This window comes from Phaeoacremonium minimum (assembly GCF_000392275.1).
Source record: "Phaeoacremonium minimum UCRPA7 unplaced genomic scaffold PA7_03_scaffold_39, whole genome shotgun sequence".
Lineage (NCBI taxonomy): Eukaryota > Fungi > Ascomycota > Sordariomycetes > Togniniales > Togniniaceae > Phaeoacremonium > Phaeoacremonium minimum.
Window position 1 is genome coordinate 513201 of NW_006920946.1, and position 24837 is coordinate 538037.

General features: G+C 49.5%; 6 protein-coding genes across 6 annotated transcripts; 3 read left to right on the forward strand and 3 right to left on the reverse strand.

Annotated features, from left to right (window-relative positions):
- Positions 1-6840: 6840 nt before the first annotated feature.
- UCRPA7_577 (putative mitochondrial phosphate carrier protein) lies at positions 6841-8111 on the forward strand (the record flags this gene model as incomplete). The annotated part of the gene is made up of 3 exons (XM_007913171.1): positions 6841-7166; positions 7282-7701; positions 7760-8111. The coding sequence occupies 3 exons, from the start codon at positions 6841-6843 to the stop codon at positions 8109-8111; spliced, it is 1098 nt and encodes a 365-aa protein (XP_007911362.1).
- Positions 8112-15134: 7023 nt separating this feature from the next.
- On the reverse strand, positions 15135-16526 carry UCRPA7_578 (putative aminotransferase protein; the record flags this gene model as incomplete). Its single annotated transcript, XM_007913172.1, has 1 exon — positions 15135-16526. The coding sequence occupies one exon, from the start codon at positions 16524-16526 to the stop codon at positions 15135-15137; it is 1392 nt and encodes a 463-aa protein (XP_007911363.1).
- A 597-nt stretch (positions 16527-17123) lies between these two features.
- On the reverse strand, positions 17124-18696 carry UCRPA7_579 (putative histone acetyltransferase esa1 protein; the record flags this gene model as incomplete). Its single annotated transcript, XM_007913173.1, has 2 exons — positions 17124-18543; positions 18611-18696. 2 exons carry the CDS (start codon positions 18694-18696, stop codon positions 17124-17126), a joined length of 1506 nt encoding a protein of 501 aa, XP_007911364.1.
- Positions 18697-19249: 553 nt separating this feature from the next.
- On the forward strand, positions 19250-20023 carry UCRPA7_580 (putative rna exonuclease 4 protein; the record flags this gene model as incomplete). Its single annotated transcript, XM_007913174.1, has 1 exon — positions 19250-20023. One exon carries the CDS (start codon positions 19250-19252, stop codon positions 20021-20023), a length of 774 nt encoding a protein of 257 aa, XP_007911365.1.
- Positions 20024-21367: 1344 nt separating this feature from the next.
- Positions 21368-21826, reverse strand: UCRPA7_581 (putative cyclopropane-fatty-acyl-phospholipid synthase protein; the record flags this gene model as incomplete). The annotated part of the gene is made up of 1 exon (XM_007913175.1): positions 21368-21826. The coding sequence occupies one exon, from the start codon at positions 21824-21826 to the stop codon at positions 21368-21370; it is 459 nt and encodes a 152-aa protein (XP_007911366.1).
- Positions 21827-23913: 2087 nt separating this feature from the next.
- Positions 23914-24490, forward strand: UCRPA7_582 (putative dna replication licensing factor mcm6 protein; the record flags this gene model as incomplete). The annotated part of the gene is made up of 3 exons (XM_007913176.1): positions 23914-24049; positions 24101-24396; positions 24449-24490. The coding sequence occupies 3 exons, from the start codon at positions 23914-23916 to the stop codon at positions 24488-24490; spliced, it is 474 nt and encodes a 157-aa protein (XP_007911367.1).
- Between the last annotated feature and the right edge of the window lie 347 nt (positions 24491-24837).

Genomic DNA, 24837 nt, shown 5'->3' on the forward strand with positions numbered 1-24837 from the left:
AGTGGCTTTCAAGCCGGTCAATTTCTTCACGAAGAACCCTGCTATAGATGTCCCCCCTTCAACGTGAGCCTTTGCAGCTTCCCACGCCACCATTGCAGGAGCTGATATAATGTTTCTAGTCAAGCTTCAAATAAGTCAGTCCTCGTACAGGAATTAGGCCATAACAACGAAGCTGTTACTGGCGCATGTGTCAATGGTGAAGGATGCGCGTCATCGTCAAAACTGCACTTGTAGTGTTATTTTTACAACAATAGCTCGCTACAAATAGATGACTCAAGTAACTGGGAGGCTGATTCCGTGTTGCTCCATTTGATGAACCCAGTCCCATGCATCAAGTGCGCCATTATCATACGCATCCCAAGACAACTTAACTAGCTCTCGAGCAAGTTTAACATTACCCAAGCCGCTGAAATGACGAAGTCGATCAAATTGCGCAGTACACTGTTGTCTCTCGTGTGACGTTATACTAGCATGCCCTAGCACGAAAGTCGGAAACAGTAGAAACGCGAGGACACCAGATCCTTGAATGTTCTGCATATCCCCCATACCAGTCTTAACAGCCTCTCGAATTTTGTCATCAGCGATATTCAATGGATTGACGAGAGAATACAGCCAAACAAAGAGCGCAGAAATGTAAGCTGAACAAGCGAGCTTGTGGTCAGGGTCGCTTGTAGCTGGTTGCCACTCATTAAGCTCTTCCCACAGAACCAAAGCTTCACAGATAATGGACTCCGGTGAGTCTCTCAATCTCAAGGCGGCAACTCGAGACACCAAGTCGAAGAGCCCATCTTCTATACCGATCATGTACGGCCGTTGGTTGTTGATTCCTGTGGACGTCCATAACGAGGAGGAGAGGGTGGACCTTCGAGACTGGTCTGTAACAGTAGCTAGGATGTCATGATAGATGAAAAACTCTAACAAGAACTCGTTTACATCGAGAGATTTGCTGTTGCTGATTAACCCTGCTTCGGCCGATGTGTTAACAACAACGTGGTGATTGTCAATGGCGTTTTGAAGGAGGTCTCGCGCTACGTCAAGACGAATCCTCCAAGCAACATCTCCTGTACCTTCGGAGATCTCGTACAAGCATAACAGCATGGCGCAACTCAGAATGGCATCGAGCTCGGATTTGACAATCTGTTTGCTTATGGACTGTGCAGCTTTTATTCGCATGATTTGCTCATGCTCGGTATGTTTTAATAACCTGTCCTTCTCCATCTTCAAATCGGATTCAGGGTTTGGGACAAGGCTTAATAGATGAGAAGCCCCGAGACAAAGAATGGCTGTCTGGATCATGGGATCCTGTAGACTTCGAGGGAGAATATTTGTCAAAAGCGGGTTTCGGGTGTCGGTTTCGTTGGTCAGAACTTTAGATGTCGTGGTAGTGAAGTGCATGAAGAATCTCTGTTCAATTGGAGTGTTGATGCCATTAATTATAAATGGCAGGCCTCTTGGTATTTGCGATAGCCTTGGAGGACTTCCAGCAGAAGGGCTATGCTGGTGAGAGGAGTGTGTATGAGGATGTGGAACTTGCATCAAAGGATCATCATCCGGCGAGCACCATGGTAAGCCGAGGCTTTCGAAGAGAAGAGAATTAGAGGAGGACTGCACGTATGTCACGCTTGACTCCGATAACTCTGGGAACGGAGCGAAGGGAGACAACACTGCGCCCGGGCTTTGTGCGAGAAACCAATCGGCCATGCTGTCCGGCACAGTTGGGTTGAATCCTGACATGCTTGATGAAGTCGTTCCTGCGCCTATAGACTCATTCTGCGAAGTAGCATCCAGAGTTTGATCCGACGTTTTCGATGTTGTCCGCGACTGATTTTCCTGGTATCGCACAGTCGTCGGATATCCTTCGCAAATGTAACCACTCCTCAAACAACCAATGCCTACGCTTCAGTCAGGCTCATACATGACGCTTATCATGGAATTCAATTTGCAACGGTTGAATTTGTTCATGCTTACATTCAGGCTTCGTTTCGTCACACTTCTTCCTTCTTCTACGGCAAGTGAAGCAGCCTGTACGGCGGCGCTTGATTTGTACTCGCATGTTGGTCTGGCTATGTTCGGCTTGTCCCATAGCATCATTGGAATCGCTTGCGTGCGACATCTTAGTGCTTGCACAACAATCAGTTGCAAACGAGGTAGTGTTCATGATCAGTGACGAAATACATGAATCCTCTAAGCCCGCAATGATTGTGATAGCAAGTGGGGGAGCTCCTAATAAGCTGAACTACTTCCTAGTTTTCAAAGGTCTTATCTCAAGCAATGCGCCGGCCTTCTTTAGCGCGGAACGCTACCCAGCCAGATCAACGTCTCTTATCAGACCAGCGGGTCTCAGTAGGTCCCAGTACCCAAGTGTGTTCCTAGTCGACGCGGGACAGTTCTTCCACGATGTCAGCCTTCGGAAAGGTACCAACATGTCAGTATAAAAATCAACAATTCAACATGCTATCGGCCGATGTAAGATTTAGTCTTAGCATTCAGAACATGTTCTGAGGCTCAATTTGCTCTGTATTCTATGTACAATCAATGCCTTGGCTCTGCTATCATTTACGCTGGTACATCCGATGCAGTTTTCCGTAGCTGTGCTTCACACCACTCTTCCACCACGTCACCCCACACCTGCTTCGCTTTATATTTGGCCATCTCTGGAGGCATGGCACGAATGGCGCCGAGAAACTCCCTAATACTTTCCGGCTCGTTCTCAAGTTCTGTGATTGGCAACATGTATGTCCGAACTGTGAAGAGAATCGCCCTAGTTTTCGGCAATCTTCGAAGAGTTTGACGTTCATGCCGGATCCGAATGTCTACGATCTTCGGTGGCTCTGGAAGCTCTGCAAGGAATGGATCTTGTTGAAACAGTACATCAGTGGTTTGGATGAAAAAGTTATGGCGACAAATTAAATCTTCCGATTTCATTTTCAGGAAGTATCTATACTGAAGTTAGTCTTGCCCCTATCAATAGTTTTCGTACAGTTAGGTTTCTCAGATGTATTTAGAAGTGAAACACACCTTTCGATAGATTTGCGTAGCTTCTCCTGCCACAGAGGAACTGGTCCGTGAATCTTCCAGAGAGGCCAACCTATGCGCTCATCGAGTCTCCAGCCAGCAGGAGCCATACTGAAACTCGCAGCCCTGTTTTATGCCAGTTAACGATAGTTTCGCTGATTGGTACTGGCGTCTTACAGGTAGTGCTGGTCTGCGTCATCACCAAAGCCTTGAATTAACAGATTTAAATCTTCCATGGCTAATTGTGCCGCTATCTGCAAGGGTGGCAAATCGAAAGGCTCTTTGATTCTGAATGTGCGCTTGGTGAGGCTGTTATGTATGTAGTCTGGCTTTCCTTCGGGGGAAAAGAAAAGACGCGGGTAGCGTCTAGTCATAAACGAGGCTACCATTTGTAGAGCTTCGATGCAAGCCATCTCTGAGCCCGGCAAAAGCTGCATGACTCCTTCCCTGTGATTCTCTACAAGCCATTGCCTCAACTTTTGCTCTTTCTCATATTGATCATCGATTGCAAGCCAGTCGCTCTGTTCGCACTTAATGATTCCCATAGTCATCACAAACTTGCCCGACTTCCACGGTCGATAAGAGGGCGGTCGGGTTCCCGCCACGTTGAAATCAGGAGATTGTGATATTTCGACGTCATTGTAGTCAAAATGTCCTTCAGTCACTCCATGGGTGATATTTTTTGCAAGTTTCGACGGATTTTGTTTCACCTTGCAATACACGTACCATGTTAATACTACCACAGCAGCCACGAGGACAATAGACGAAACAGACATTTTTACATACGCTCCTAACCATCAAGCAATGGGCCAAGGCGCAAAGCTTTTGCCAGTCCTTATCAATCAATGAGCCCAAAAAACTTCCTTCGAGTATCGCTTGTCTGTAAAAGAGATACACTAGCGCGTCAAGTGTGGTCAACGATGATGCCCACTAGGCGATCACTGGCGGAGCGCGCGAACCGCTATCGCCGCAATCATGACCCACTATACTCTACCAGGAATCTTCCATCGTGGCGGTTCGCTCGCTCATGCTTGAACATCATGGTGTCTCAATAGGAATTGGCAATCTTTTGCGTAATGAGGCGTTAGCCTATTGATGTCACTGCACATCCACTTCCTGTCCCATCGACATCTGTGGAAGCCGATTTAGATCGGAACTTCAACGTCAAGCTCCTACTTACTGATCTAATTTCTCTGACTTTATGGTCATAAATAATGTTTTCTGATGCATAATAAATGATCTAATCTGCAAATAACAAGCATCAATCACTCATGTCAAAATGAGTGAGGTACCAGATATGTTTACTGGCTACGGCGCCAAATCATCCGCAAATTGGCAAACCCTTGAGAAAGTTAGCAGCTGCGACCTCAGATAATTGCGTATTCGTAATCTGAGCTAACATAATCTGAAGTTTCAATTTCAACCGAAGCCATTTGAAAGCCATGATGTGGACATCGAAGTCCAATACTGTGGCGTCTGTGGCTCAGATTTACATACGCTAAGCGGCGGATGGGTGAGTGGTGACCATCTTCTCAACCGCGATGGAAGACTTATCTCCAAAACAGGGTGGAACTATGTATCCGTCTGTTGTTGGTCATGAAATTGTAGGAATTGTCCGACGCATCGGTTCTGACGTGAAAGACATCAAAGCCGGAGATCTCGTTGGTGTTGGTCCGAATGTCTGGAGTTGTGGAGAATGTTCGGCTTGTGAAAGGGATCTTGAGCAATACTGCGTCAGTATAAATACAATTTGAATTACAAGTGAATTTCCTAATATTCATTAGCCCGCCTTGGTCGAGACTTACAATTTCAAGTATGAAGATGGTTCAAGAAGCTGGGGAGGATACTCTGATTTTGTAAGGGTCAATGAGAGGTATTGAGAAATCAATTCAATTGCAGGTCTTATTCTGACCGTCTTTTACAGATTCGTCTTTCCCGTGCCGGATGGTCTTGCACCGGAAATGGTGGCTCCATTGTTCTGCGCTGGTCTGACAGTCTTCTCCCCACTAAAGCAGCATGCAGTCGGTCCAGGTATGCGAGTTGGGGTCATTGGCATTGGGGGATTAGGGCACTATGCGGTCATGTTGGCGAGCGCAATGGGAGCATCTGTGACCGCGATATCACACTCGACACGAAAGAAAGAGGATGCACAGAAAATGGGCGCCACAAAGTTTGTCTCTACAAATAGTGAAGACTGGGACAAGAAGGAGGGTCGAAGCCTGGATCTAATTATCTGCACTTCATTTGACAAGGAGATGCCGCTGGATAGATATCTTACCTTATTGGATGTCGGCGGAACTCTTGTCTATGTTGGCATTCCAGAGCGTAACCTCCCGAGCTTACCTCCGCCTCTCATGATTGGCAACAACTCAGCGCTCCGAGGCTCGAACACAGGAAGCAAAAAGGGAGTTCTTGAGCTTTTGGATCTGGTGGCATCCAAGGGAATCAAGAGCTGGGTTGAAACGATCCCTATGTCACAGTGTTCCGACGCAATTCGAAGACAACTGAACGGAGAGTCTCGGTACAGATTTGTGCTCAAAAGGGATTGGTAGACAGGGCAAAGCAACCCATCTCTAAGACGATTGTAGAGCTCGAGTATGACGAGTCTGATGAAACTATATTAAGATGATATCATCTCACAGCTACTGATCATACTTGCAGTCATGTCAAGCTTCATTCAAGTGACGTTAATGCTTGTCTCCGTTACACAAGCCTATGCAAGTATCGGTAATTTGGGGGTCGCTCCGAACCACCGGTAAAATCGCCGAAGAGACCTCAGGTTGAAATACTTTTAGATTCCGCTTAATTCAGGTTTGCAGAGCTGTGTCGTGCCGAATTCGGTCAAGTACGGGCACCCTGCAATACTATTAAGTGGAATTGGAAGGCTAGAAGCCTAGAATCATGCCACTTTGCCAGTTTTAGTGGATCGTCCTGGGTGTTGTTGTAAGTGGGGCCGGGGTTGGGCGGCGCACATGTCAGATGCAGGGTGCCCAGGTGTTCGCAGTCCGCTTTCAACAACACCCCATTGGTCACCGTGTCGAATATGTGGGAGATGGGACTGGCTACCTAGGTCATACCGAAGACCCGGTTCTTTGGGCTTACAAAAATACATTGCTGCCCAAGTTCGCTTGTACAGTAATGTAATAAACGCTGGCGATGATGTGATTCGCCTACCTGTCACAGCTTAATTCTTTGGCATGGCCAGATAATTTTCGTCGCGGAAATGGCGTAGCAAGGCACTTCCACAAAACTCTACCCTGAGTAGTAATCTTGGATCGCAACGGGACTAACCGCCCACGAGCAACGCCAATGGCGCTTCCAAGTTTTCTGAAAGGCTTATTTATTCCGTTCGGTTTCATGAGCGTACGCGACTCCTGAGGTTAGGATGTGACAGCAAGGGGGCGTACACCTGCAAGTACGGTTCGCAACTTCGCAGTCGTCTCGGTGTGGAGCACTCCGTATCCCTGAAGACGGCACTAGGAACCGTCATCGGACAATCCCGGCCCAAAGCGTGGAATACCAGGTCCACTGTGGGCCTTGCTACAAGACCCCTTATCAGCTGCTAGAAGAATTAAAAATGTTCAATGTCGCCTCTAGGCTGGTAAAGTTTTCCCTAGACTGTTGTTTCTTATTTGTTTGTCGTGTAGCATCCTGGGGCTCTGAAGTGCGAGATAGCTTCAATTTCTGTAGTCATTTGAAAATTTCTTTGCCGTGTTTTATCCGATATTGCAGGCCTACTCGTGTTACAGCAGCGCTTATTTCAAAACACACACAGCAACATTAACAGCTAGCATTCGCCCTGTCATCCGTCCGGACTTGTTAATCATGGGATTGATAACTCGGACGGTCACCTTGACTAATTTTCTGATCGCCAGTTCAGCTCTTGGCTTTCAAGTCTTCGTTCTTTACCCGTGGCACAAAGATCTAGACGCGGGTTTCGATCAATTGAAGAAGGAACACGTACGCGTTCTCGGTGCCGTAGGGGATGGATCCGGCTTGATCAGAGACCGTAAGGCCGTCCGTTCTGCCAAGGACTCCTCACAAGTCAAGGATGCAGAGCCCCTGAGAGCGGCGTCTCTCTACGCGAAATATGCCTTCGCCGGCGCCTTTTGCTGCTCGTTCACTCATGCTGTTCTCACTCCTGTCGATGTGTAAGCCGTTGCCGCCCACCGCTCGAGACACAGGAGCCGTGTCTCGTGCCGAACTACTCCTGCATGTGGAATCTGGAATGTTCTATCCGTTTTGAGTATCACTAACATGCTCCAGAGTGAAGACAAGAATACAGCTCGAGCCGCTGAAGTACGATCGTGGTATCTTTGGCACTGCACGGCAGATTGTCTCGACAGAAGGTAGCTCCGCTTTGCTCACCGGCTTTGGTCCTACTGTTGTCGGGTACTGCCTGCAGGGCGCGTTTAAGTTTGGTGGCTACGAATTCTTCAAGCAACGGGCCGTAGACTATCTCGGATACGACACCGCGGCAGCGAATCGCAATGCAGTCTATCTTGCATCGTCAGCGGCGGCTGAGTTTCTGGGGGATATTGCACTCTGCCCGTTCGAGGCAACGCGCATTCGGCTTGTGTCAGAGCCCACATTTGCTCGCAACTTCGTCGGAGCATTCACCAAGATCGCGAAACAGGAGGGTTTCACCGGCTTCTACTCAGGATTGAGTCCTATAGTACTCAAGCAGTCAGTCTTCCGTGATCTTTACTGGCCTGATAGTTCTAGTGACTAACAATTTGAAAAGGGTTCCATACACAGCGGCGACATTCCTCGTTTACGAAAAGGCAATCCAGGTCGCCTATAGTATCTTCGACCGATCGACACTTTCATCTGCCGGGATGACCGGCATCAACCTTGGATCGGGACTAGTAGCAGGTGTCGCAGCTGCTATTGTATCCCATCCGGCGGACACCGTCTTGAGCAAGATCAATAAGGAGAAGGGTATCCCTGGAGAAAGCACACTTCGACGCTTGGTTCGGATAGCAACTGGGCTGGGCTTGCGCGGCAGCTTCACCGGCCTACACGCGCGTATTGTCATGGTCGGCGGTATGACTGCTGTGCAATTTGCAATCTATGGTGACATCAAGAGGGTATGAATATCCCCGATTTTAGGCCACGTCAGACTAACTTGTGTAGGCTTTCGGCGCGACGAATGGCGTTGAACTCAAGTAAATCAACCGCCAGTGCCATTCTATCTCTGAAGTCGTTTGCCTGGAACTTGAAAGTCTCGGCTGCAAGCCTTAAGAGGTGGTATATCAATGAGGCTATGGGGGAAATATGAAGGAATTATTTGTTTAATCGCTGGGCGATGGGACGAATGGCCAGTGGCAACTTAGAACTTTATTTGATGAGTAAAGCAAGAGTGTATGAAGTGCAATATACATGAAGGCTCTAGAATCGGGATGAATGCAGATCTGAGTAGCCGAGACTACTCTAAGGATCCATAGAAAGCTGGCAACATATATACAAGATCCATCATCTCGACGAAAGTGACATTGAATCCGCGCTCATTGGTGATGCTAGGGTCTCGAATATCTTTCCTCGAGTCAAAAGATGTGACAAGCTGTAGAGCGCGTACGAGCATATAAATAGGTAATGGAAAGTTCATTGAACTATATAGATCATACAAAAGAGATTTGGGTGCTTGCACACATATATATACTAAATAGACCCCTTTCTGGGCTTGGGGAGCTTACCACTTACTTAGCGGGGCTCCCGTTCTGTCACAATAGCGTTAGGAGATCCAAACCCCCCTTCCCAATAGACAACCACAAATCCTCGAACCTTATCCTCTCGGCGAACACGTCACCCTGTTAGCTACACCACAACCCACCATGAACCTCGCGAACTTCATATGACTTTGACGTGAAAAGCCTGAATGAGCCGTTGAGTCATCCCGACGCATCGGAGACAGGCCATGGCCATAAAAGCTCGCGTTGCATTCGCAGGGAGAGGCTTCAACAAGCCATACCAATACAACATTTCCATCGATTCGAACAACGACGTACATCATCTCCATCACCTCCAATCCTGCAAGCACATCTCTCTCTCCAGCATGACTCTTATTATTCTGCCTCGCGTCACTGAGAAGTTATAGACAAATAAAGTAGTGTAGCTGTAGAATACTCCTGATAGCCATGTCGTGAGAAGGCTTCTCCAAGTCCTCTTCTCACATAGAGACTCCGTGAAGAGATCTCGGGAAGTAAAGGAAAACTTTCACGGGACAGACTGTTAACTAATTGATAGCTAGGGGCCTATTTTGGCCGGGATCATTCAGTTTTCCTAACAATCTACTAACAGTAGGTGCTAAGAAAATTTGTGAAGGAGGGAAGTGCTCGTAAGATGGGTGAATCAGCTATGAGGCGACGGGCCTGGTCAGGGCGGAAACCCCTTCGGTACTGGGTTCACCAGCACCCTTCTGATACAGTAGGCGGGGGTTAAGTAGAAGATAGCGAAATAGCTTTCTAGCGTTCGTGTGGCTTTGTTGTGCCAGGAAGGAATGATATGGTGAGCTCTGGATGATGGTTTAGGGCTTGTGGATTGAGAGCGTGAATATCGATAATGGGTTCGTTCAATTCTTGAGAGGTTGACGTCCAAGGTGACAATTACTACCCCAAAGTCCAAAGTCATTCATCAAACTTTTCGCATGCCAGGACCCCGATACTCGGCTGACCACAAAAATAACGCGGATAGGGAGGAGGTGAGCAGCCCCCTGTCATCTCAGCGGCGAAGTAATCATCCAGCGACTCGTCTAGGAGCTGTATAAAGTCGAAAATGTTCATTCCGGTGGTGAGCTCCCAGTTCATATCCCCGTGTTCGACTTCGACAAACCTACAAGAGTTGCCGGCAAATGTTTGTCTGCTCGCTTCTGGAGCCCGCGTTCCTGGTCGCCGACGAATCTGATAGTCAATGAACCAGAGGTGTTCAACCCATCGCATATCAAACGAAGCAGCTGTTGCGATGCATCGAAGCGGACCAGTCTTATCATAGCACGGCTGTTGATATATTATATTGTAATCACACCATGCCGGGTCGAACTCTAGGGCAAGATTGCGTACTCCCATGCCAATGATAAGGGGGGTCCCAGATTTAACATCCTCCCACCTAATAGTGTCAAAATTGTATGGTTGAATGCATAGTAGATCCGACCATGGAAAGATGGTGAATTCTTGTCTCTGTCCGTCGTAGCAGAATGAGGCTCCCAGTGGAAGTCGATCGAGCTCATGTGACATCACACGATCTGCATCGATCCAAGCACCACTCTCCTTGATCTTGCTGACCCAAGTGTCCCAATCAAGTGAAGAACGGCACCGTCGAAACCGCCACCGAGACTCGCTACAAGCTCCTAACAAACCGAGTTCACACATGTATGCCGACTGATTCGATTTTGCCCATGACAACTTCCTGAGCCCACTGCACTGTGGTGCTGCCAGACTGTAGTGCTTGTTACGGTTCCCGTTGATAATATCATTTGACGAAAGTGACGCGAGGTCCGTCTGCATGTTCACGAGAGTGAAGAACTGTGCTCCGGGCGGGCGGTCTAAGGTTGACACCACCGCAAGGTCCCAGATAATATGTCTCAGTTCCGCTGGCAATCTTTTGAATGGATAGAAGGTGTGGAAAGCCATGATGGTATTTTTCCTGTGCTAGCGCTGGTGTGTGGTCGACCTAATGAATTGAGCGGAGCGCCTCAATAATTGACTGGCGCGATCTTTGTTCTCCGCTGAGGTTTCAACGGCAAGACATCTTGGGCGAGGATGCGTTTGAATGCACTTGACCGTTCAGTATCAAGTAGCGAAGATCGCGGAGAGGATTGTAGGTTGATCGAGGGCAGGAAGCAGCTGAAACGTGCGGGAATTTGCTGTGCGGCTCTGGCTGCTGTTGCTATACACGTAATGAAGGCGATGAGAGTGATCGTTGCGAAGATCACAACAAGCGCAGACAGAGGCCGTCAGCATGCTATGTTCTTTTGGACGAGATTAAAGGATAGGGAACTGAAAGGTTCGGGCATTTATATTTGATGATGAGGTGAGCTTTCTCCGATATGTTTTGCTGTGAAATGGTGTGAATTGCCTACTTAGATACCCTTTCCACGTACAGTACCCACTCAAATTAGGTTTGGCACCCACTAACAGCGCTGTAGTTAGGTACTCTACACTGTAGGTTCTGTCCCTAAGCCATATTAGACATGAACAGCAATTCTGGCAGCTTGGAGTTCTCCCGTTGGACCTTGCATTGAAAATCTCCGTGACTCACTCCGTTGCGCCCAATTTTTCCTCGGGCTTTGAATGCCGCCAGTGAAAAGCCAAAGGAGACGCCTATAATAGACGTCTCTTCCCTGTACGCGGCGTCGTGTCTGGTGATCATGATGAGACTAACGTTGTTACCACTGGCGTCAATTTCAACAGATATTTGCAGTGGAAGTTGGTCCTGATCGTTGAATTCGGCATGACTGCAGTATTTCTCACAATCAGCCATGCAAAACCAATCTACTTGCGGGGGGAGCAAATACCATCTCGATTCCCAGCTCTTGAGAAGGATTGCAAGATGCAATTCCACTCTACAAGTCAGCCAACCTTTACGCTCAGATACCATATCATTGGTGACCAAGGTGAGCTAGTGCCGGACGGCGTCAAGCGTAATCTCGGCCTTTCAGGACCCTATGTCTTCTGTCTTTGTAACTATGAGAAGAACATGACCGACTCATTCACCAAGGATGGCTGGTCCAGACCAGCGACAAAGGTTACATTTACGCTTTTCATACCCTCATCCTCTGTGGCCATATCAGATTCGATCATTATCAATAGTGTCAAGTACTTCTCTCAAGCTGGAATCAGCTCTGAAGATTATAGATATAATATTAGCTACTTATCGTATCGGCTATACATATGTTATTCGCGTGACGAACAGAAATCCTAGACGTCGAACACATTAGGACATACACTAGAAGAGCCAACTTGTTGTGGCAGCGTTGTAAGGACCCTGAAACTTAGCATCTCCAGCATTAAACATGACTTCCTTTGACGCCTCCTGTTTGTAGCTTACAGCAAGAGAGAAGCGAAACAGAGACCCTAGCTACGACAGAAACTGCTGCCTAGAAGAATAGGATCTATCTTGTCAGGCGTCGGATATTTGTACGGAAAATGAAGATAAAGTTGCTTGACTACCTCTTTTTCCCCTATCTCGACCCAATTCCATAACCATCTCTAGACCTCATATCACTGTTCCATCATTTGCCAGCTTTGCTTTGACAAAGCCGCAGCCTAGCGGCACGTCGCCGACACAGTTGAAGCATAATATCGACATCTTTGACTGGATGAGATAAGATGCTGTAGACTGTTCTAGCAGGGGTTAGGTAGCGTTACCTAGGTATGCCAGCCGGCCTCGAGCCATACAGACAGTGTAGGCTTTTTCTAGCCGTGACAATTAGAAACATCAGAAGACCCCTAAGGTAATATTAAATCTACTCTAGCTTTAGCTTCCTAATCCGAGAGAGGTTCTCAGACGAGAATCCTAGGATTAAGGCTGCCTTCATGCGAGCTCTCTAGGAAATAGACGCCAGAGGTGTTAGAGTATCTAGAAATGAACCCCCGCAGGGTTACAAAGCTTGGTTCTATTTTTGGCTTTATAGCAACTTCAACCGGGGTAGCAGATTGAGACTCCAAACAGCGCCACAAGTCAACACAGCACAGGGTAAAGCAGCAACAGCACCGGTCCACTCACGGAGAAGGAAATGGACAGCGGCCAGATTCGGGCAGTATTTTGATCTGTATTAAAACATGCGCAAGCTCGAGAATGGTGTGAAAGAATGAAGAATTGACTGCAAAATATCACAATCAAACACGATCATGGATCAGCGGAGCCAACTCTGTTGTACGGAAATCTTTATTGCTGTCCGTGTGTAATGGACCAAGGTGAACCAAGTAAGACGGCGAAATTTACTACCGTCTTGGCTCGATGAGATCGGAGACCAGGCATATTCGCGCTCCGGGCGGAGCCCGCTAATCGGAGGTTCGGCGCCGGCCAGACGGATTGATGAACTGCACTACTCGCTAGTTTACAGTCACCTAACCAATCCATGTTACACGATCATGATGTCGAAGCCTCGCGGTCTTATCCAACCCCATTAGGATGATCACGAATGTTCTACATCGTTAGCTGATGCCTGAAGTTGTATGATGTGACGCAGCTTGGTACCAGCCACAGCCCTAACGGCATACACTCTCTCATGCAAGCGAGCTTTTAGTTATAAGTCCATATCCCTTCCACTGCATGCCGTAGGGCGACTTGCATTAGTTCCTCGTTTCGCTCCTCATCAAATCTGGTACCACATCTCCGTCATACACAGAAATTGGTTGTTCAAAGTACGAAAGAGCAAAGAGATGTACGACACAGATGTCCTGATAGTAGGGGCTGGCCCAACCGGACTTGCGCTAGCATTGGAACTTGCCCTCCAAAGTGTGTCATTTAGGATCGTTGAGAGATCTGCGGCTCGGTCAGACAAGAGTCGAGCACTCGTAGTGCAACCAAGAACTCTAGAGCTGCTAAACAGACACGGCGATGCCGGGAGTCAGCTAGTATCCAAGGGGATGAAGGCCACCGGTGCAGTCATCTACGTGAACAAGAGACAGGTGGCAGACATCAACTTAACAGATTTCGGGTTCACCAGCACTGCCTTCCCCCAGCCCCTGCTTATCTCACAAGCAGAGACCGAACACTTCCTCGAAGGACGCCTTGAGGCCTATGGACACCAATCGAGAAGTCAGTGTCAGCCAAGGAAATTCATCAGGATGACGGTAGAGCGTCAGTCACTATCGAGCGAGAAGATGGCAGTCTGGAAACAATCCACGCGAAATATATTGTATGTCAGGTCAATTATGATACCAGTCATCACCAATGCTGACATGCGATGACTAGGTCGGGGCCGATGGGGCCCATAGCATTGTTCGTCACTCTTCCAGCATGAAGTTTGAAGGAGAAGCCTATCCGCAAGACTTTATTCTTGCAGATGTTCATCTGGATTGGGATGGAGTACAAGATCGCGCAGTTGCTTGTCTAGGACGCGGACTGATGATCATATTACCCCTGAAGGGCGGGCTGGTTCGGCTAGTAGCAAGTCGGGCAGGTGTAGTCGAGGAGGCAAACCCAACGCTAGAAGACTTCAAAGAATTCTTTTCGGAGATGGCCCCAGGGCAAGGCCGCCTTTATGACCCGACTTGGCTGGCACGTTTCAAGCTGCATCACCGTGGCGTCAACACTTACCGTGATGGACGACTTTTCGTGGCCGGTGATGCAGGACATGTGCACTCTCCAGCAGGCGGTCAAGGCATGAACACTGGGATTCAAGACGCTATCAACTTGGGGTGGAAGCTCGCTCGCGTTATTCGTGGGCAGGACCCAGACACATTTCTCGACACATACCATAATGAGCGATGGCCGGTTGGCCAAAGACTTCTCAGAGGCACAGATCAGATATTTTCGTTTGGAGCTTCCACCAATCGCTTCTTTATATTCATGAGGAATTTGCTCCTCCCTTGGCTCTTGCCCTGGTATACTGGTAGTGCTGAAAGACGCGCAGGCCTGTTCCTCTTCATGTCGGAGTTTGACATACACTATCGGGGGAGTGCCATCGTCGACACAGCACCAGGTTTCGATGGCCCCGTCCAGGGAGGTGACCGCGCACAGGACGGGAAGGTCCTAATAGAAGATGGCAAAGAAGTATGGCTCATGAGTCTATGTCACGGTCCTTCACACCACCTGATACTTTTCTCGGGCATTGACGCCAAGGCAGCTGATCTACACGAGCTACGAGCCGCCGAAACTAGGTTCCAGAACGTCAACCATGACGGGGCTGTTTCTTACCTGATCTCAGGTACATCTGCACGCAGTGGATCTTCTTATGTGGATCCCACTGGAAAGATGCATGGGCTCTATGGCTTTGAGCAGTCAGGCTACGTTTATGTTAGACCGGATGGATATGTCGAGCACATTGGGTTGTTAAAAGATTTTAACACCCTTCTCCAATGGCTTGCCAAGTAAGACGGGGTTTATTCCATGATTTTTTCCGTTAAACCGATAGTACAATTCGAAGCTGCAAAACATTTCTCACGCTTCCATGATCAAAAGAATGCATCCAGACCTCCCTTCTTTGCTTCTTTGTTAGCCACGGTCCTGGGCCCCTCCGACCGTAATGCCTTGATAACCCTGCCCAATCTCCTCACGCCCTCGACCATATCATCTTCTTCTTCCCACGAGTAGCATAAGCGGATGCTGTTCTCGAATTTGACGGTCTCCTCGTCGCCTTTGACCTCAAACATCTCTCCAGGTGGGACAATGAGGTTCTCGTCCTCGGACGCCCGTTCTGCGATGTCCTGCGCTGTAGGGCCGTCAGGAAATGTGATCCATACGAAATACCCGCCGTAGACTTGAACGTCTTTCACATTTGAGTCCATGACCTCGATACCGAATGGCCCCAAATGTTCGTGTATCGCGTCCATCATCAATCTGTGACGATGTTGCAGAGCTGGTCGACACGACTCTTCCAGGTGTCTGGCCAGGTCGCCACTCTTCATCATCTCGCATACTGTCATAGCTCCGAATTGACTCGGTGCGCCGCCCGACTTGGTCGATCCCGTTTGCGCCAGACCAAATGCAAAGTCGCGCGTGCCTTCTACCCAACCCGTGCGAATCCCGGGGCCGACGATCTTACTGAAAGAACCATTGCTGATGGCATGACCAAATTGCTGTCCCTCGGGGTCATGAGAACTGGGGCCCATCGCAAAGTCGATGTCCGAAAGTCGAGGCAGTATAGACGGCGGAGGTGAGGTTGCCGATGAGCGGACTTCTGAGGTGGCGATCGGCCACTGTAGGAAATCGTAGACATCGTCACAGATGACAAGAGCATTATATTTACGAGCCAGCTGCACCAGCTCTTTCCGTCGTCTAAGGCTCATTGTTTTGCCAGACGGGTTGGAGCACGTTGGCACCACATAGACGATATGCCTGTACGCTTTTCTAAACGGGTTCGGCTGCTTGTATACCGGCTTTCCCGGGTCAGAAGCCTCAAAACTCTGCAGGCCTTTCTCAAGCCACTCCAGATCGACACCTTCGTCGTCTTCCGGAACTGCCTTCAACCGGTTCTTGAAGCCAGAGTCCTCGAAGATGGGACAGGCGAGGTAGTAGCACGGGGCGATGACCCATACCGCCTGCGTGTAGACTGGCTCTGTAAAAGACTGCAAGATGCATGCCACGCTCTGGCTTGCACCGCCAGTGATGCATATGCGCTCTGCATCCGGCGTCGTGCTATAAAAGTCGCTGAGGAACTTGGCAAGCTCTTTGCGCAGCGGCTGGTATCCCGGGTCCGGACCATATTGGAGGCCCGGCACGAAGATCTCTGGATTAGATAGTGCCCTGCTGGCGGCAGTCTTTAGCAATTCTGCTGGCAGGAGATTTGGCGATGGCCATCCGCGAAGGAGATTGATCAGCTTCTTCTGACCTCCTGCGCCGCCCATGGTGGATGCGCGTTGCAACCAGTAAGAGGACGGAGTATGACAATGATGTAGGAGACCGCTCCGTTGAATTGCCCTATGCAACGGCCTGCGTATCATGAACTATTTTCAATGCCTTCAATATCTAGGGAAAGCTCGCCATTTAATGCATGCAAACAATGAGGGTGCTTGAAAGCGGAGACGACACGGCCGAATGCGCGGTGCATTTGATGAAGTTTTTCGCCCTCAATGCGGGCCTACGTCACGGAGCTTATGCCGATGTGGGCCGTCCGTCTGCTTCCGGACCCGAAACTTGGCGGCTTCAGCACATCCCTGCCACCGCCTGCACTGTCATCATGATATGCGTGGTCACAGTCTAAGCCGTGGAAGGGATAAATTTGACTTAGAACACCAAGTTACACCTGTGCACTATGTATCTCAATTCACATCAAACCGTCCTAAGATTAAGTTTCTCAATGTACGCTGAGTATTCACAGATGATATGAGGCAACCAGTTGATCGACCTTGTTGAGGGGCATGCTTTATTCACAAATTTATTGATTGGGTATCTCTAGGTCAACAGTAGTTTTACAAAGCTCGCGCATCCGTTTATCTCCAGCTTTACCACCCCCAAGTTCGGTTCGATGCTGTGAAGACCGGAGGCTTCCACTGTATGCGTTCTGACTCGATGGCTCTCTTGTTCTTCAACTTTGATTTCTCCCTTTGTTGTAGCAATCTGTCGGGTATCACCACCTTGTGTTCGCCCTTGTGATACACCTGCATCTTCAGCGCCTGTAAGGTGTGCTCCACATCCTGAGTTGTCATAGCTAGCCGCGAGGCAATTGCTTCGATACTGCATTTGTCCTCTTTCTCGTTGTACTCGACAAGCAGCTCAACAATATTCTCAGACCAATACTGACGGTAACTGAGTAGACCCAGATCAGACAGCGGTTTCTCGGGCGATCCGAGCTTCCCTTCAATCTTTGATAGCTCGTAGGAGAATTGAATGAGCAGACGACCATAGCCCTTTCTTTGGTATTGTGGGAGAGTCAGGATACAGGCAACGTTGTAGCCATCCGCGCTCTCTTTCTCCTTTGAGAAGTAGCCGACGAGATGGAAACCTTTCTCGTCTCTGGTTGTCATGACGTAGAATAGGAAAGGGTCGACATCATAGTATAGGGTTTTGTGGTCCAGGAACATCTTCGATAGCAAACACAAGTTTCGGCACCATGTGCGTTGCCTTCGTCCATCGATCTCGAAGAATGAGACATAATCGTCTCTGTAGATCTCGTTTCCGGGAGGATGCTGAAGGGTGCACTTGTGACGATGTCGCGTGAATGACTTCTGGTCGGCATAATAACTCAGGCAGAACTCGCAAATGAAGATAACGTCTTCCTCTCCAAACACCTCCGGATACGGCGAGAAATACCACGGGAAGAGGTCGTATTTGCCAAATTGTACTTTCGAGATATTTCGAATTCGCGAGACCTCCGTCGGATTCTGTGTCATGGACCCGGAGGTTCTCAGCTTCTCAATCTCCTCCTCCCGGCTAAATGACGGGGCTCGTTCTTTTTTATCATCTATGGGAGTCGCCTCATCGTCGATATCCATATCATCAGCAATGGCGCTCGGTGTGGCTACTTGACTCGGTGTGGCTTTCTCGTCGCCATCGATGCCGAGCGGAGTAGCCTTCGACGTGGGTTCGGCAGCCTCTGTAAAGGTGACTGGCGTCTGACCCTCGGACATGACAGACTGTTCTCGCTTGCCTGGGCGCTTTTGTGGCCTCTTGCCAACCTGCGTCTTCTTCCCAGGGGCGGTCGAGGCCTTCTTGGCCTTGTCCTTCGCCTTGTCCTTCTCGGGGTTGGGCCATTCTACCTCTTGGTCGAAATCTATCCGCGCAATGGGGACCCATTCGTCGAGTCGCTTGTTGAAGTTGTCGAAGTTGCAGTAGTACTGGCGACCGCTTTTCGTCTCCTTGATGCTCAAAATCTCTGCGCGGCGTGGCTGGCCTTCCTTCTCTACCCACGCGATGCACCCCACCCTGTGTCGCGCGCGTTAGCGATGCCACTTCCTCTTGTCGCAGCGAGGGATGACGGTTCTGGACTTACGCGAGTGTCTCGGGGGTCGCCTTGCCCTTCTTCCTCGGTCCATCAGGACCGACGGAGGGCTCTCCATTCAGAATACCGGGACTCATGATGAATCGGATGGCTGGGGGCGATTGATTGATGGAAAAGGGTTCGTTTTGCGTCGTCGCAAAAATGATGGTTTGCGCTTCGAAATGCTGTCTTTTTAGAGGGGCAAACGATGACTCTAGCGGCAAATCTGGCATGTGGTAGACCACCTGTTAGCGGCCTGGGTGGTTGCACTAGCCCCGTTTATTTTTCACGACCGAGAATCTTACCATTGAGCCTCACTCACTGACCACCCTCATTTTGGAGACAAAATCGCATAGCTTTTGCATCATAATATGCGCCCTCTGCCGTGAAGCCCTCCTGCTGACACAGATACTTCTGTAGCAGGTGAATGGGATCATGGCTCCGGATTTGTCTTCAAACTGGAAGAAACTGCAGGCGCAAATACAGTCAGAGTCCAGTAAGCCGCAAGGTCTGAAAAGGAAGGCAGGAGAAAATCCACCATCGATCGAGAAAAAGACAATTTCGAAGAAGCCTAGACTGCAGTCACAGGACAAGAAACCGACCGCTTTCCCCTCTAAGACTACTGGATTGAAAGGTACTCGTAAGACGCAAATGGGATCTGCTCAGTCCAAGATCGCAGATGAGCCGACCTCTGGAGTCTCGCCGTCTCTAGCCTTGTGGGCTAAGGACAATGACATATCAAGCGAGGATATCGCTGAAGCCTATGGGTTGGGGGCGAAGGACAACTCAATGCTCAGTGCGACCACAATACGGCCAAATGAAGGCCGAGCCAAGGATCTAGAGGTGGGCAAGTACATCGGCATCGACTGCGAGATGGTTGGCATAGGGGAAAAGGGTTACGAATCAGCACTTGCGCGCGTCAGCGTGGTCGACTTTCATGGCCGTCAGGTCTACGATTCATATGTGCGCCCGCAGGAACGAGTCACAGACTGGCGGACTCATGTCAGCGGCATCACTCCGAAGCTTATGGCGGTCGCAAGGGACTTTGAAGAAGTTCAAACAGAGGTGGCCGGACTCATGAAAGGCAGGATCGTTGTGGGCCATGACATCAGACACGACTTGCAAGTCCTGAAGCTGGACCACCCCAGAAAAGACGTTCGCGACACGGCCAGGTTCGCGGGCTTCAAGAAGTATGGGCATGGACCCAAGCCTGCTCTTCGAGTGCTCGCAAAAGAGATATTGGGCGTGGAGATCCAGACTGGGCAACACTCAAGTATCGAGGATGCTCGTGTTGCCATGCTTCTCTTTCGGAAATTCAAACCAGCATTCGATGTCACACATGCTAACCGCTACCCCGACCAAACTACGCAGGCCTCCAAAGGAAAGCCGAAGCTGAAGAAGACCGCCAAAAAGAATAAACGTTAAAATCTTTTGATGCATGAAGAATTTCGAAATGTCCTTCAAGCAAAGAGTGGCATGTGGCACTGACCCTGCTCACTCTCTCTGTCTCTATTCAATTATGATACCCGTTCTCATTACCAGAGTCTAATAAAAGCTCATCAAATAGGAATGCCTTCCATCAACTCCATGGCTCCTTCTCTTCCAACTGTGATGATTACATCCCCCAGAGTCTTGCTGATGAACCCGGCTTCGCAATATGTAAAATAATACTGTGATTGGGGGTCAGCTGTGAGAACTTTATTTGCTTCAGATGATGTGAGTATTCACCTCCCATTTCCGTTTGAAGACCTCGATCTCTTCATCTGTCATGCCTTGGTGTTCTCTCTTTAATGCGGGTCTGATGTGCGACTCGAAATTATCCATAAATTTCTCCCTCCATAATCTCAAAGTCTTCGTATAATGGCCGCCGATATTTTCGACTTTCTCAACGATGAGTGTACCCTTAGACTCCTTGCTAATATGATTTAACAGTTGCGTGATCGAGGGTAAATAGCCTCCCGGAAAGATGTAATGATTAATGAAGCTGGACGTTAGAGGTTAGTCGCTTGCGTCCTGTACGCGCCGTTTGTACGACTATACTTACTCCTCGGATTTAGAGTAGGCCTCATGCCTGCCTTCAGGCATTGTGATGCACTGAAACACCGCTATTCCGCCATCTTTCTTCAAAAGCCGATCCATGCAGGCGAAGTACGTACTCAAGTACTCTTGGCCAACTGCTTCCAACATCTCAATGGAGACAATTTTGTCGTATGGCCTCTCCGGCACAGGCAACTCTCGATAGTCCGTCAGCCGAACCTCTATTCGATCCGAGAACCCAGCAGCCGCTATCCTCTCTTCAGCCAAAATCTTCTGTTCTTTCGAGAGCGTCAGACTTGTCACGCGACACCCCGTCTTGCGCACCGCTTCGATGGCGAAGGAGCCCCAGCCAGTCCCGATTTCCAATACATGGTCTGTCTCTTTTATTCGAGCGCCGTCTATAAATCGATGCAATTTCGTCATTTGTGCTTCTTGGAGGGTCTCTTCCTTCTCGTCTCTATCAGTGATCTGTTTCCATATCGGGCAGGAATAAGTCATGTCGTCGGAGAGGAATGCTGCAAACATGTCATTGCTGATATCATAATGCGCCGAGATGTTCAAGAGCGCATTCGACAAGGTGTTGGTCGACCGCGCGAGGGCGGTGATGGCACTGGAGAAGGTGGACAGCCAAGTAGTCCCGTTGCCCATCTGATCCCGATTGGCAATGAAAAGCTGTCCCGGATATCGTCCCGTGTCAGCGGTATCGAACTCCCGAAGCCCGGGGCGGAAGGATCACACCCGGCGTCGCACAAGACGCGGGGGCGCGGCGGAGGGCGTGGTGTGGCGGGAACTCACCTGGAAGAACGCCGTCAGGTCGGCGCATTCCACCTCGCCGAGCATGTACGCCTCGGCGAAGCCCATGTCTGCGAACAGGAACAGGCGCATCCAAAATGCATCTTTCTTGACGACCAACTCTACCCTTGGAGTGGTGGTGGCTTTCCGCACACCGTTCGGCGTGAACGACAGCTCCTCGAGCTTAGCATTGCCGAGCTTCTGCCCGAAGACATGTCGCTTTCCGGCCGGCTCGTCTGTTAACAGCAGCGTTCCAATCTCAATTTGCGATAGCACGGAGATGATAGCTGGCTTGGCCACGGACAACGCTGGCCGCCATGTGAGGCTACCCAATGTCTCGCGCGCGATCTCTGTACCGCGAGACAACGGCCGCGTGACGACACCTGGGAGAGCTGGCATGGTGTTTGCGACCTTTCGTTCTGAAAGACCCGTGTGAATAAATGGCAATTGGCAAGATGTGGAATATTGGAGCACTTTGTATAAGGTGACGTCGTCGGGATCTTTGAGTTCACTCGGTATCCAGGCACATGGGGTTTGACAGCTTGGCCTGTTGTTTCGACTGAAAAGCAAACGTCACGGTACAGCCAAGACGTTGAAAAGGAGGGAAAGAAATAAACCGAGAGCCTTTCCTTGCCTGTAACAGGGAATTATGGCGTAGAAGACGCAGACGGAGCCTCGGAGCTGCCATACTGAGCGGTAGGCTAATGGCAGGGCCCGTGTGAAGGTCATGTCTCATAGACATCATCAGTGCGTCCCTGACGCCTGCATTCTGGCTGTTACTCGACTCGGGATAGCACATGGACGTTTGTCTGAGGAGCCGGCCGAGTTTAGTGGATTCATGACTTGCGAGGAGGCAGGGGGCTTGAAGACGGGAAGCCTAGCGGCCGCTGCAATTGTCTCGAACTCCAGTCCCGGCAAAGGACATCGATTCGAGCCTCCGGCAAATGCATGCAACCTGAATACGGACCATCTTGATTAATGCAAGAGTATACCAGGACTGGCATCTACGATTTATAGACTACTATCCTACGTTATGAAGAAGGCAAAGTACTTTGTTTCCTTCTTCACCGAATATAAGAAAATACTTTTGTTACTGTAATGCTACATGCTTAGTCTTTAGCTGGACCCCTCAAGCTTCGATCGAGGCGAAGAGTGGGGTGTGCAGTGTGATCGATGTTAGTGAGGGGAATGCCTCTTACTGCACTGTGGAGTTCGGACTTTGCTCCTCAAGATGTGCGGTATGGAACGTCTCGGTTGGCATCTGAATCTCAAGTGGACAATCGCTGCCACTATCGGTGCAATACCTGCGCTTGGCGTTTAGTTATCAAAGTGTCATTGACTTTTCGACTTCAGAATGCTGTGCCACTCGACAGCAGCAAGCAAATCCAGGCCGTCGGTTAACTTTACCTCGAGGTGTAAGCACCTTAATTATTTTGTCCTACACGAACGGTTTACTTGGAATCTCTTGGGGCACTCGCCTGCCGAAGCACACGTCTGTCGATCAGATCAGACTTCCGAAACAATTGCGAACTTGCCTGCCAGAACAAATTATCTAGTGGACACTACTGAAGTGCATGGGACGGTCTCCGTCCAGCGGGTCCGAAGTCGCATGGGCTTGTATGTATGTCTGAGCGACCCCAGAAGCGTCACCACCTGCAATGCAACCGGCACGCGACACGGAATATATGCTCTGCGGCCTCTGCTTCACCGCTTCTTTTCATTCTCTTCTTTTCGTGATTTATTATAGTCGGCCGATTGTCGATCGCATCACTGCAGAGGTAGGTATCTCAATCCTTCAATTGGCCTGACAGAAGGATGGTATTGGAACGTGTTGGTAGCGGAGTAGCCTCAAAATATCCATGACATCAACACTAAGCTTCTCGGAGCTTTGACGATTCCGTAGGCGGCTCTGTTTCAGCCAGCGCAAAGCCGATGTCCCAGGTCCCAGGTCCCACGTTTCTCGTGCCGACGAATCAACCAACCAATGCTGGAATGATATGAAGATGAAAAGGACATAGTACTATCTCGTCTCCCTGTCCTCTACAGCAGGTGTATTGTATTTCCAATTGAATGGATTTTCTGTACATGGCTTGATGCGCTCTAAGCATTTGATATCAATGATCTAACTGGGTGCTTTGGCTAGAACCATTTCTATACTAATGCGTATCCCGTTGGTCTCTGTAATGAAATAAAACGTGGGAACAATCTGTAGAAAACCTAATTTCAAAGGAGAGTCCGCAATGGCATTTTATCATGACATCTGATTCTGATGGCGAGAGGCTGGCTCGCCTGGGTGTGGTTGATAAGGAGTCTTATCGGAGCGCCGCTAGGGGTCCCGGAGTCCCCGCGTGGCACTAAACGCGTCAACGCCAGGGTCGTGTATCACTCGCTGACTTGACCATAGCAGCAAGAAAATAGCATTCGAGAAAGCAAAATCAAGATATCAATTGAACCCGACCATTGAGATCATTGTTCTCGAATAAGTCATGGAGCAACCAATACTGTCAATCATCTCGAAGGGCGACAACTCGCAGAAGACCACTCCGCATCTCTTACCGTGTCGCATCCATCACAGTGGCCCGGTCGAGCCCATACAGACATACTGGGCACCACAGGAGCAAGGTAGGCACGGTTTATGGCTCGATGTCGCGAGAAATGGCTAATTGTAGGCAGACGGACAGAAGACTGCGTATTTCAGAGGCCGCAAACTCCATGGCAAGACGGTCAGATTGCCCGAGGGCTACCGTGGAGTAGTGATGGAGAGGAAAGAGCCCGCAGAGCCAAATGCTGCCAGGCCAGAGGAGCCCGAAGTCATCGACGTCGATGCAGCTGAAGAGCCGGATATGGGATCGCTGGAGACCAAGGCCGAATTCGACGAGCTGGTTGTATGGGGGCACGAGGCTACGGCGGATGCGAGCGCGGATCCGTACGTGAGAAGCGTGGAGGAGTGGTTGACGGTAGCCGAACAGGTAAAATTCTATCAATATCACGAAATGGGAGTGCTGGCTGACATCTCTACAGATACATTCATACGTAGCAGCGGATGTCATCACGATAGATTGAAATGGGAGACATTACTGTCAATAAATGGCGCATGGTGGATGGCGGAATGAGACGAATATACCACGTACCACGTATGCAGTCATAAGATTTGAATCAAGAACCACCTCAAACACAATTGTGAAGCTATTCGCACTTCTCGCTGTCTTTGATAACCAGGTCGGTATTTCCAGACTTGAATGCCAACCCAGGTACTCGTTTGGCGGAGGACGCGTGATGATTGGCTGTATGCAAGCACTTAAACAGACTGCCGTGGGGGGCTTAGCGCAGTCTGCAATCAATTAAACCACCGTCGCGAAAATACGCGTCAAGGGCGCGTCTCGCCCCCCCTTGAATGCTGCCCTCCACTT